General features: G+C 40.7%; 1 protein-coding gene across 1 annotated transcript; it reads right to left on the bottom strand.

Moving 5' to 3' along the window:
* Positions 1-4,236: 4,236 nt before the first annotated feature.
* Positions 4,237-8,195, bottom strand: LOC119319610 (BTB/POZ domain-containing protein At4g08455-like). The gene is made up of 2 exons (XM_037594060.1): positions 7,703-8,195; positions 4,237-4,864 (listed from the first exon to the last, which is right to left on the bottom strand). The coding sequence occupies exons 1-2, from the start codon at positions 7,994-7,996 to the stop codon at positions 4,391-4,393; spliced, it is 768 nt and encodes a 255-aa protein (XP_037449957.1). The 5' UTR covers positions 7,997-8,195; the 3' UTR covers positions 4,237-4,390.
* Positions 8,196-13,906: the final 5,711 nt, after the last annotated feature.

Below are 13,906 nucleotides of genomic sequence, written 5' to 3'. Positions count from 1 at the left end.
TTTTAGATGGCCCATGTTTTGCTTCTTGAACCATTTGTGTGACCTACTGTACAACAAAATTTTAATTCAAATCTTGGATGGACCATTTTTATCTTTTTTCTCGTGTGCCATGTTAATATGCTTGCAAGGATTAACTGACCAATGTTGAAATATTCTGTTGCAAGATATGATGTGCTTTTTTCCGCAAAGTATATTGTTACTGGCAGCAAAGCTTAGTGCTTAATCTGCTACAACCAATTGCCAAGGGAGGCACAAGCTGCGGCAAGTTGCCAAGTATACAATTGTTGACCAAAGAATCCATGGAAGGAAAGAAAAAATTAACATAAGAATAGACTATAGTAAAAAGTAAAAGAAAAAAAAAACAAGCCAATCTTTCATGCTTAACCATACCGTGAGATGCTTCAAAAGAGCATAAATTATATTAAGAATAAGGCAAGATTATAAAACTCTTGTGTTTTCTTTTTCAAAATTTCCCCGTAGAGCTAGGTAAAGTGTAAAATATCTATTTTTCTTGGAACAAAAGCACTTAAAAAAGAAGACCTGGCACTTGACACTTTATTAATATGTTATAATTCAAGTAAATCATAAAAACATGCATATTCACTGTTATTAAAGCATTGAACCTACAAAAAATACAAATACGTTTAAGACATATCAGCGGTCTTAAGCTTTCGTGTACTTACTCCTTGTCAAATAGCTTACGTACTTGACATAGTATTTCCTTTGTTTTGTCTTAACACGTGGTAAGATGGACGGTTCGGAAGTGGAGTGACGGGTATGAGGTCAATCTGTTGTTCGATGCCTCGTAGGGGAGGAAGCCGCGGTGGTATCTCCGATGGGAAAACTTTGGTGAACTCCCGCAAAACATGAGATATAGAGCTAGGCAAAGTGTGTGAGGGGTTAGTGAAGGAAATATGCCCTAGAGGCAATAATAAAGTTATTATTTATTTCCTTATATCATGATAAATGTTTATTATTCATGCTAGAATTGTATTAACCGGAAACATGATACATGTGTGAATACATAGACAAACAGAGTGTTACTAATATGTCTCTACTCGACTAGCTCGTTGATCAAAGATGGTTATGTTTCCTAGCCATAGACAAAGAGTTGTCATTTGATTAACGGGATCACATCATTAGGAGAATGATGTGATTGACTTGACCCATTCCGTTAGCTTAGCACTTGATCGTTTAGTTTGTTGCTATTGCTTTCTTCATGACTTATACATGGTCCTATGACTATGAGATTATGCAACTCCCGTTTACCGGAGGAACACTTTGTGTGCTACCAAACGTCACAACATAACTGGGTGATTATAAATGTGCTCTACAGGTGTCTCCGGAGGTACTTGTTGGGTTGGCGTATTTCGAGATTAGGATTTTTCACTCTGATTGTCGGAGAGGTATCTCTGGGCCCACTCGGTAATACACATCACTTAAGCCTTGCAAGCATTGCAACTAATGAGTTAGTTGCGGGATGATGTATTATGGAACGAGTAAAGAGACTTGCCGGTAACGAGATTGAACTAGGTATTGAGATACCGACGATCGAATCTCGGGCAAGTAACATACCGATGACAAAGGGAACAACGTATGTTGTTATGCGGTTTGACCGATAAAGATCTTGGTAGAATATGTAGGAGCCAATATGAGCATCCAGATTCCGCTACTGGCTATTGAATGAAGACGTGTCTCGGTCATGTCTACATAGTTCTCGAACTTGTAGGGTCTGGAGGCTTAAAGTTCGATGACGGTTATATTATGAGTTTATGTGTTTTGATGTACCGAAGGTAGTTCGGAGTCCCGGATGAGATCGGGGACATGATGAGGAGTCTCGAAATGGTCGAGACGTAAAGATCGATATATTGGACGACTATATTCGAACATCGGAAAGGTTCGAGTGGTTCGGGTATTTTTCGGAGTACCGGGGAGTTACGGAAATACGGGGGAAGAAGTATATGGGCCTTATTGGGCTTTAGGAGAGAGAGAGAGAGGCAGCCCCCCCCCCCCCAATGACTAGTCCGAATTGGACTAGGGGGAGGGGCGGCGCCCCCTCCTTCCTTCTTTTCCCTCTTCCCCTTTGTCTCCTACTCCTACTACTTGGAAGGGGAGGAATCCTACTCCCGGTGAGAGTAGGACTCCTCCAGGGCGCGCATAGGGGTCGGCCCTCTTCCCTCCTCCACTCCTTTATATACGTGGCCAGGGGGCACCCGTTAGACACAACAATTGATCTCTTGGATCTTTTAGCCGTGTGCGGTGCCCCTCTCCATCATAGTCCACCTCGATAATACTGTAGCGGTGCTTAGGCGAAGCCCTGCGACAGTAGAACATCAACACCGTCACCACGCCGTCGTGTTGACGGAACTCTCCCTCAAAGCTCGGCTGGATCGAAGTTCGAGGGATGTCATCGAGTTGAACGTGTGCAGAACTCGGTGGTGCCGTGCGTTCGGTACTTGATCGGTCGGATCGTGAAGACGCACGACTACATCAACCGCGTTGTGCTAACGCTTCCGCTTTCGGTCTACGAGGGTACGTGGACACACTCTCCCCTCTCGTTGCTATGCATCATCATGATCTTGCGTGTGCGTAGGAAAATTTTGAAATTACTACGTTCCCCAACAGTTAGTTACATGAGTACAAAATGAAGGATTGATGGGTTCTCACTAACTTTACTCAACTCAGATTTGGTAGCTAAAAGGACCTTGTCTTATGAGCACTCATCATGTGTGCACTCATGTTTGCTTGTGGCACCCATTTACTTTGAAGTGGCTCGCTCCCTTACTCATCTTCTCTCAATTTCTTGTGTAGTCCTTCTCGACGCTCGAGTCTTGTCGGCAATGAATATGGCTTGGTGACATATATAGGACGGAGGATGTAGTGTATTACTTTGTGCTTCCTTCAAGGCTATAAAGTTGGTGCGTCCATTTTGGACTACTCCTCGCTCATATTTCCATGTCTTCCCACGAGTAGGTGGTAAACAACCATGGGAAACAACATCACACTTGCCAAGTTGTGACAACTTCCACCGTTGATTATGGCTTTGATGGATTGTCCATTAATGCAAGCTTTGGGATGGAAGAGGTTGCAATGTTGTTTGGCTTGATATTGTTGTTGGATGGTCAAGGTCTTCAAGGCAACACGACTTGGGCTCAAATCATTTCACAGTAGACTTCAGAATCTTCTTATTTGTTGACATCTTGGTGCCTAGCAACATCTTTCAAAGCTTCCAATTCACCTTTGCTTACAGATTCTTGCTTTGTTGATCACCATGGTGTGCTTATTGGGGGACACTCATAGGTCTTGTGTCCACAACCGTTGCAAGTGAAGCATTCAATCTTGCTTTTATTGTCGGTGGAGGCCATGGTGGCACTTGATGTTAAACGTTGTTTGTAGGTATTTGTAGGTTGACTTGATTGAGTTGTCGGAGTTTTGGAGATTGAGGGATCACTACTTGAGGGTGTATCGAGTATCTGAAGTCTCCTTGCTCTTATCTCTCTACCTTCGTGGCTTGATGGGCCAACTCAATCAAATTGGTGTACGGTTCAAAATCTGAGGTTTGCAATGGTTTGTTCCTTGGCCTTGGTCATGTTTGCTCGGATCATGGCAATTTTCATTTCTTTGCATTACTCTTTGAGACTCTTCATTCCTTGCTTGAGCACTTGGAGTTTCTTGAAGAGGTCTCGAGTGTAGTGACTAGGAACAAAACAGAGAAATTGGTGTATCTAGCAAGCTTGCGGAACAACACGTGGGTGACTCAGACTGACGTCTCCATGGTAATGTTGGCATCTTTCAGATCTCCAAGAGAAATTGGTGTGTCCACCAAGCTTGCGGAACAACACATGGGTGACTCAGATTGACGTCTCCATGGTAATGTTGGTCGACCACATGCATGATGCAGCCACTAGTCTTGCATCTAAGAGAGGTTAGGGACACTGTCTATGCAAACGGCCGACGACGCGTACTCCTCGTCGGCCTACATCATTCAGTTCCAAAACATTGTGGTTTCCCCATGAAAGAGGTCATTTGGAAGAACTGAATGCGGTTTTTTTCCTTGTGGTTGATCATTCAAACCCGTGTTTGGGCAGTGGATAGGCTTCACCGTCTTGGCCTCTTGGGTGGCCTAATTGTGGCGTGTGCCCCCTTTGTAGGCATGTACAATTTGAAAGCACCTCACTCAGATGGTTTGCCAGAGCATCACACCAAGTAATAATTTTACAAAAATGCTGGTATGTATCAGGCAAAAGAACATAAATACAAAATATTAGAAATAATCATTTTAGTCAACTTAGATCCATTCTGGAATCTGGGTAACGATCCATAGTTGCATCAATATATATCTCACCAAACCACATTTTATGCTGTTATGGCTTTATTTTACCCTCAGCTATCACTTTCTACAGCAGCAATCTGAATCCCTCTCGGCGGCAGTATTGTCCTGTCGGCTGACATAGGTCTCGTAGATCTCCACGAGGATCCTCGGGTCCCTCTCGACCAGCTCCTTGTACTCTTCCCGCTCCGCCAGCGTGGGCATGCTATCCATGAGCGCCGACATGGAGGCCTCGAGCAGCTGCTTCGCGCCGTGCCGGTGCGCAAACGCGTAATGAACGATGGCGTTGTCGTTGTTCACCTTGGACGTGATGAACTTCTCGCAGTAGGTCTTCAGGTGCTTCACCTCGTACTTCTCGGCCAACACCAGGAGATCGCAGGCCATTTGCTCGTCCAGGAGAGCCTCGCCCGTGTACATGTAGTGGACAAAAGCACGGAGGACATCATAGGACACGTCGTACATCTTGATGACGCCGCTCCGGCTCTCTTCCATCTCGCTGTCAAGCATTGCTCTGAACACAGGAGACCTGCTGGCCTGTTCGAAAGAGAAACACAGCTTAACAAAAAGATAAATTCACACCACAGAGTGAACCAGCATAAGCAAATCAGTAATACTTCAATAATGTGAAATGTGCCAACTAATAACTAGTTACTGTGGACTTAAGGTGGCAGAGAAATAAGAGAATGGTGAGAATCTTCAAAATACACGACAAATAAATCAGAGTTCAAACAATTTGCCGCTCGCTGAAATTAGATCAGCTATACATCTGACTAACACGAAAGAGTGAATTACTGTACTGGAAAACATCATAGACAAAGGATTCTGCTGAACAAAAAGCCAACAACAAATAAATTTAAACAAGCCACGCGAGTTTAGTCTAAAACCATTTATAATGGGAGCAAAGTTGAAAATTTGCATAATATAATGGTTCAACTATGGTAGTTGATTCAGGTTTTGGGGGTTTTAGACCGAAGCAATTTTGGTTGAAAGTTGAAACTCACACAAAAATGAACAGACGTAGACAAAACGGTTGACAAATTGACAAAGGAGCTACCATGGAGCACCTTACAGCGCAAGACAAAATATCCTACTGAATAGTACACGCCTCAACTCAGAATTTCACCTGGTGGTACAAATATGTATTTTGTCTTCATATAAGTATTACTTGTTATACAAATACTTTTGTTCCCCTTGAAAAACTCAAACAAGCATGTATAGGACAAGGATTCTATACAGTCGGGCAGAAGCTGCCCAGACACCTGATTTGCCTCTCTTCCTATACAGGGCCAGATGAGGCGGCAATTTAACAGATAGTGCTCACCAAGTGCATGGGGCCCCCGGAAGCAGCACCGAGCAATAGAAGAGTGAGCAGGGAGAGACATAGTGTTGTGAACTTAGATCCACAATGGGATTGTTACCATGCTGAAGATACCCAGACAGTGTGGCCGCAAGGGATTGGGTAGACATAGCCACATAGGTTGAGACATGAGAATAACTGGGAGAGATTAGATTGATTCTTCTTGCTAGATTAAACTGAGAGACAACACATACATTTTTTTACCAAATAATGCATCCCTTTTTACCGAATAACACAACCTTATATACTGGATGTTCTGCCTCTGGACCTATCCTAATACAATCAGACCCCACCCCATAGACCATTCTACATGAACTCCTCTCCAAAACCAACTCAACAGCTATCCTACCACATCTGCTAGCTGACTCCCTCTGGTTCACAACAGAGATAAGTTAGATGTGTGTTACTCTTAGTGTATCCTCACATTTCAATATTTCGCTGCTTCCATAAAGCAAGCCATATCATGCAAATCAGCAATCATCCAGCATAAGGAAATTGCAATTAAGTGAATGGAAATAAACACAAGTCAGGAAGCCGCTCTAAATATCATCCCATTTTCAACTTTGTGAAGTCATTCCTATTGTTTTGTCTATGTGTGCAGAACTGCAGATGGTAAAGTCAGAATGCATTATCCTGCAGTGCAAGAAAAGATGCTGCCTCTATGCACACAAATTCATATAATCACCACAACGTTGATGTACCCATCACACATACCACATTGATGGCATGGTTAGGCGAGAAAGCCAGTGTGATTGTTCATTTTGCTACCATGGCCACCAGGAAAATAAGTCCTCAAGACGGCATGGTCAGTGGCAGAAATATGTTGGGGACGACCTGAGCCGTGGCTTTCCCAGCCCAGCAAAAAACAGTGGAAGGTGAGAGCAAAACTGGGCCTTAAGGACAAATACTGTGTGTTATTCCTTAGACTGGCCTGCCCAGGAACTTTCTTGTAGCTCTGCTGCTGCCGTGTAGTGAATTATTCCAGATGCAGGCTTACCCTTAGCCTGGAACTTCTTCACATGCACCGAATGAAAAAGATAGAAACGTCATGTCAAGTTCAAACTAGAATACGACGTGGTCTTTGGAGCGGTTTCTTAGCTTACTGATTCTGCTTCCGTTTAATTGTCTAACTAATATGCCACATCATTGCTGATGTTTGAAAGGCTTTATATGAGCAACAACACGCCCGGATAGCCAGAATACCATATGACACACACACCTATCTCTATTTGTTGCTTTCTGCCGACTAATCAAGAAGTAAGGACTGCGTCCTGCTGCGCTGGCCAACCACTCCACTGGACCCTACCACACCCTCTGGGTGGGTGAGTTGTGTGTCTACAGAGTCAGAGACTGATCTGTTCTTCACAGCAGGAGCTAAACAGGGTTCGCGAAGGCACTGAACTCGATGATTCTTCAATACCTGTATGGTTGCTCTACTCACTATTGTTACGACATGAGTTCCTATTTTCACCCTACTATTTCAAAATTGAGAAATTTCCACATAAATGTTGATGAGCAGAAGATCAATGTTGACGTCCAGGCTCCGTTTTGCCTCAAGCTGTCAACAGCGTATTTCCTCTAAACCATTTCCGTTAGTCTAATGCAGTGAACTACAGAGCAACCCCTGGTGACTGGTGTCACACTGGGGAAGCTGGCCAGCAGCACATCATGTGTCATCTTCGCTAACTAGAAAACATGTTTCAATTCTAATAATACTTCACATAGAACGTGTCAACACTCTAACCAGATATGTTCAGAGGAGATGGTGCTCACTGCTGAACACATGGAAAAAAGAAACTTAACATACTAGAAGTATAGAACACTGACTAGTGGAAATTTGGGCGTCTTGACAGCAGCAGTGCAGACCAATAACACTTAAATTCTCAATTTAATCAAGGACCACCCTAGCAAAATCTTGCAGCGGGCAGGCAAACTAGTCCAAGGCTGAATGGAATTGCATCAAGAAAACATATAAATGGCGGAAAGATGGGGAAAGAGGGGGCGAAATGACTCACGAGGATGACGCGGTGGGCCGGGACGGCGGGGGTGTCGAGGCGGGCCCCGTCGGCGTCGCCGGAGGGGGAGGGCGAGGGCGAGGAGGCGGGGATGGCGTGGAGGAGGAGGTCGGAGTGGCCGGCGGCGGAGGCGTCGAGCGTGGGGGAGGGGAGGCGCAGGAAGAGCAGGCGGGAGCGGAGGTCGTCGATCTCGCGCTTGAGCTCCTCCTCCGTCTCGCTGGCCTCCTCGTAGCACTCCTTGCAGGTCCCGGCGTCCTCCTCGTCGTACACGTTCTTGCACGACTGGCAGTACATCTCCTCTGGCCTGCCTGCGGCGGCGGGCCGCTTCCTCCGGCGAGCCGCTCGAAGGTGCTCGCTTGCTCGGGGGGGCTTCTGTTTTGGCTACTCGGGCGGGTGGAAGGAAGGTGGTGGAATCGGTTGTCGCGGCCGCCGCCGCCGCCGGAGATGGTGGTGAATCCGAGGATCTCTCTGTTTTTTCCTTTTGAGAACCGGTGAATCCGAGGATGGTTGTCTGGGCTTGCAGAAGTTCAGATGGGCTGGTTGACGCCCATTGATGTCGTCAAAATGGTCAGAGCTGGCCAAACGGGCCGGCCTGCGTGCTGCGCCTATCAGCCCAGGCACGGGGCGATTCTTATTCGGTGCTTTATTCTCCTGATGATAGAGGTCAGGGAGCTTCTGTTCGGCGCCTTGAAGGAGATCCAAACCTGATGCACACTGTTTCAGGCTAGTGAATTTAGCCACGAACAGAGCATATGTAATAAGGAAGCACATCGCATAGCTAGATTATTTTGTTCAAGAAAAAACATTCCATCTGTTCATCAACTATAAAGGCAGGACATGAAACACCATAAGTAAAAAATACATTCAGATCTATAGATAGATTTGCTACTACTTTACATCCTGGGCGCCATCTTTTGCTGCTCGAGCCACCTGTTTGGCCTTTGTATTCCTACCAACAATGCTATTTATTAGATTTTCAAATTATTTGAAAAAATGGGACAATTGATTTTTTTATGAAAAGGAGTTCAACAAATTTCAAAAACATACAAATTCGAAAAAACAGTTCATTGATTTTTTTTAAAGTTCCTCAAATTAAAATAAAAGTTCATCAACTTTGAAAAAAGTTTCATCAAATTAAAAAAAGTTCATCAATTTGAAAATAGTTCATCAAATTTTTAAAAACTTCATCCATTTTGTAAAAAAAAATCATCGAATTTGAAAAAAAAATCATCAGTTCTGGAAAAGTTCTTCAAATTTGAAAAAGATCATCAAATTTGAAAAAAGTTCATCGAACTTGAAAAATAGTTCAACGAATTAGGAAAAAGTTATCGATTTTGAAATAAAAGTTCACCAATTTTGAAACATTGTTCATCAATTTTGTAAAAAATTGTTCAATTTAGCAAAAGAAAATTAAAAATAATAAAAGACCGAACAAAAAGAATAATGAAAAAAGGAAAGAGAGATGCGAAGAAAAGAGTTAAGAATATATAATTGAGCACATGAGGTGAGGCCGGTGGATGGTTAGCATAGTGAACGAACGGCCGGGAGGTCGCTGATTCGAATACCATAGGCATTTTTTGTTTTATACAAACAGAAAGAAAGAAGAAATGGGCCGACCCCAAGTAGTCGCACCCTTCAGGCGCCTGTTTGCGAACGGGCACTTAAGCGTCAAATAGGATCCACCCCTGTTACAAGCATTCATGCAAACGGGCGCTTGCGCTACTCCCTTCCTCCATACCTACATTTTTTTGTTTTATACAAACAAAATGGAAGGAGAAATGGGCCGAACCCAAGCAGCCGCGCCCTTCAGGCGCCTGTTTACGAACGGGCGCTTAAACGTCAAATAGGATCCACCCATGTTACAAGCATTCATGCAAACGGGCACTCACGCTCCTCCCTTCCTTCGTTGTTTCTGGTTTTGGGAAACTTCCAGAAGCTCTCGCAGACGGGTTTGGGAAGCTTCTGGTTGGGTTTTTTCAGTTTAGATTTTTCTAGACCGCTTTTATGTGGTTTAATCTTTTATGCTTTCTGTATTTATTTTTCCCTTTTTATGCTTTCTTTTTCTAGAATATGTGAACTTTTTTGAAATTTGAAGTTTTATTCACAATTCTAAAATTTTCAAATCTATGAACTTTTACAATTCCACGGACTTTTTTAATATTCTTGAACTTTTTTTTGAATTGATGAACTTATTTTCAAAAAATCAACATTTTTTTCAAATTCAAGTTTTTTTAATGGGCGAAAATTTTCAAATTCGTGTTTTTTTATTTCAGATTTTTATAAACTTTTTCATTCGTCAACTTTCTGATATTTTGAAATTTTTCTAAATTACGAACTTTCTTAGTCATGAAATTTTTCTTAAATATGTGAGTTTGTTTTCCAATTTTCAAGAACTTTTTCCGAGTTTTGTTGAATATTTTTCAATTTTTTAAACTTTTTCATTTTATGAATTTGTTTTCAAGTTCTTGAACTTTTTTCAATTCTGCAGAAGTTTTTTGAACCGTGTTTTTTTCAAATTCGTGAACAATTTTGTAAATTCATGTTTTAAAACACTTTTTTAAGTCAATGGTCAACTGGTCAAGGTGGACCGATCAACCCCGCCCGGTCAACTGTGAACTAAATGACCAGAGAACCAGAAAAAAAAACCATGCATGACGAGTGATCGCTCCCCTGCTTGTTGGGTCGGCCGATGAGATACCCACTGGAGCGCTAGTTCGGCTAGTGGTGCATATGGCATTGAGGAGGAGCTCTTGCGCCCCTTATAACGAGACCAATATGGCGATTGCGGTGACTATATCTCGTTGATAGCGAGACCTGTGGTACACTTGCCTGGACAATTTTCGCTTTTGGTTTTACCTAGGTCAGCCTAGTTCTTCTTATCGCTTTGCTTCTTATTTTAACTCATGCTTGGCTCGATCGCTCACTGGCCTGGTTCGGTGGGTTGGCTACTGATGGTTTAGTCCATTTTTCCTTTTTGTTTTGTTTTCTTTGTTTCTTCAAGCTTTTTTGTTTTGTTCTTTTGGAATGAATACCATGTGTATCTTTCCATTTCCTCAAATAGAGCCCTTGTTGTTTGGCCCACGATTTAACATTGTGATTGCAAGTGATGCTACTTTTACCAAGTACGTAGCACGATTTTATTCAATTGTTGAATTAAATAACACAAAAGGCATATCTGACCATTAAAGTACATATGAACAAGCAATGTCTATTATTTGAGGGAAAATACCTGCTAGACACCTTTTATACTGTAGAATTTTCTACTTATATCTCTATGGAAGATAAGACAACCATGTACTATTGTAAAACATTCAAGATATTTGTTAGATTGAGGAGTTCCCCATCAAAATGTATAAGAATACTGAAATAGACCTGGACACATACATTTCATCAAAGTGGCACAAACTAATCCAATGAGGCATGTAGTCTAGTTTTTTGTTGCTTTTCTTTGGTTTAGGGTAATACAATTTAATTACGATTTTTTAGAAGAAGTTTCTCGAAAAGGAAAAAAGTAATGTTACTTCCTTGCAAAATATAGTTTGAGATTTGTGCACTTTTTTGCAATTGTAGATATTTGTATTTTCTAAGGACATCTCTAGCAATCCATGCCAAACATTATTAGGGGTATGGCTTTTCAACATTCTGATTTTGTGAATTAGAGAGTGTAAGGAGAGAGAGAGAGAGAGAGAGAGAGAGAGGTAAAGGTTTTATTGCGAAAAAATACCAGATTTATCATTGACAACCTAATTATTTCCTCCACAAACTAAAACCTCATCAACATCAAACACACATAATATTTTATGATAATACTAACAAGATTTTGTATATATTTAAATAAAAGTCGGCCTTCTCTCTCCTAGTAACAATGCAAAGAATAATTTGTTCAAGATGCCCTAGTGGATGTATTACCTAATAATATTAAGCAACAGTTTGATATAGTTATTTCTAAATAGTAGGAAAAAATATTGCTTAAAATAATGAGTTATAAACAAGTAAAATTGTTTCGTATAAATTTGCCTTTATTTTAGGGACTGTCTATTCAACAATTGACCGATTTGTAATTGGTTATCATTCAAATTTTCCAACCAATAATCTGTTGACAGCTGTATGTCTGTTTTTATAGAAGAAAACGGATTGGGCTGTATTTGTGACCCGTCAAGCAACTAACAACGACAAAAAAGTTGAACCAGTCGCCCTACTGTCCTTTCCTTGACCCGTCAAAAGCACCTGACAGGATTACACTGTACAAATGCATAAGATTACACCGAGCAAAATGCATAGGGGGGTAAAATTACAGAGTAAAATCACATTGGGACTAGCATATCAAATTACACAGTAATTAAGTGTAAAATTACAGTTTAAATAGCAACAGATTACAGTATACATTATGGGGAAAATTACACTGCAGAAAATGGGAAAATAGGATTACAGTGAAACTACCATACAAATTACACATAAAATTATCAGTCAAACTACACAATACAGACATGGGTAAAATTACAGTGGGGGAATTACATTGTAACTACTGTGTATTAACATTGTAACTACCATACAAAATACACAGTAATTATCAGTCAACTTACTGTGTAAAAAATGACATTTGAATTACAGTGTAGATATGGGTAAAATTACACTGTAAAAAAGGTGTAAGGTTATAGTGTAACTACCATAAAAATTACATAGTAATTATCAGTCAAATTACTGAGGAAAAAAAGGCATCAAATTATAATGTAGGTATGGGTAAATTTACACTGTAAAAAAGGTGCAGAATTACAATGTAACTACCATACAAAATTACACAGTAATTATCAGTCAAATTACTGTATAACTATGCATAAATTTACACTGTAAAAAAGGGCACTCGAATTACAGTGTAGATATGGGTAAATTTCCACTCCCGTTCGAATTACAGTGTAGATATGGATAAATTTACACTATAAGAAAGGAATAGGATTATAGTGTAACTACCATACAAAATTACACAATGATTATAGGATTACAGTGTAACTACCATACAAATTTCACACTAAGTATCACTCAGTAATAAGGGCATTTAGATTACAGTTCATATAGGGTAAATTTACAGTGTAGGTACCATACAAATGAACCAATGATTAACGGAAGAGAAAAAAAGACTTACAACATTCCTTCTGCCAGCAGATGATAATTTTCTCTTCAGGTACTTTACTTTCTGATCAAGAAACAAAAAACATAAAATCATCAAACCAACATATGAAAAAATATGGAATAAAAACATCAAACTCTTCATCATCACCAGAAACATGAAAAAATGGCTTACATTATTCAGATAGATATTGTAAAGTGCTTTATCAAACTCTTCATCATCACCAGAACAACCCTGCAAAAGGAAAATAAAATATCAGAAAACAATAACAAAAATTAATAAAAAAAGAAAAATATAAAAGAAAAATGAAAATGAAAATGGAAAGAAGATAAGAAGACAAATAATAACTCCCAAAGACATAGCATTAGAACCATCATCAGCAAAATTAGCGCTCTCGACTGAAGAAACTAGGGGAACATACTTGCGAGAGACTTTCCACAGTCTACCCATTGAGATACTACCTGAAAAACAATAGAGAGAAAAAATGGGCCTCAAAATATACATAAGAGAAATTACAGGCTGACTAGCATACAAATTACACAATAAATACGGGAGAAATTACAGTGTAAAAACGCATCAGATTACAGTGTAACTAGCATATATACAAATTACACAGTTACGGTGCAAAAGCACAACATATTACAATGCAAAGGCAGCAGGCTTGTGAATCGGATGCAGGCGACAAAACAACCTTCAGGAAAAAACGTGATGTATAGATATTTTACAAGCCTCACGCCACTAGAAACAGCAGTGATGGTGATATTGAACAAACTAGGAAGACAAAATCTCAGAGTTATTAGCAGAATCAAAATTGACAGACAAATTCCCAAAGAACTTCTGAAGTAGCAATTCACAGAAGCAAGAGCATCTGCAGCCAAAAACATATGACTAGTTTACTGGGTCTTACTCGCAGATCAAGCATCAGCCACCACACATGAGTGGTCAAAAAGCACCACAAAGGTTTCACAAAAATCAAGACTGCACAAACTTATCCATCGACTGCTTAGTAAGGTTCAGAAAATAGATGAACAAAAGTCATGGGATCATTCAGATTTCAACAAAAACATCAAAGACTGCCG

The sequence above is a fragment of the Triticum dicoccoides genome, chromosome 6A, assembly GCF_002162155.2.
Source record: "Triticum dicoccoides isolate Atlit2015 ecotype Zavitan chromosome 6A, WEW_v2.0, whole genome shotgun sequence".
Lineage (NCBI taxonomy): Eukaryota > Viridiplantae > Streptophyta > Magnoliopsida > Poales > Poaceae > Triticum > Triticum dicoccoides.
This window is presented reverse-complemented; position numbering and strand designations above follow the sequence as displayed.

Coding starts and splice junctions, on each gene's coding strand:
- LOC119319610 (XM_037594060.1), bottom strand. CDS start 7,996: ATGTACTGCCAGTCGTGCAAGAACGTGTACGACGAGGAGGACGCCGGG. Junction 4,865..7,702: donor CGGCCCACCGCGTCATCCTC/GTGAGTCATTTC, acceptor TCTTTCGAACAG/GCCAGCAGGTCTCCTGTGTT.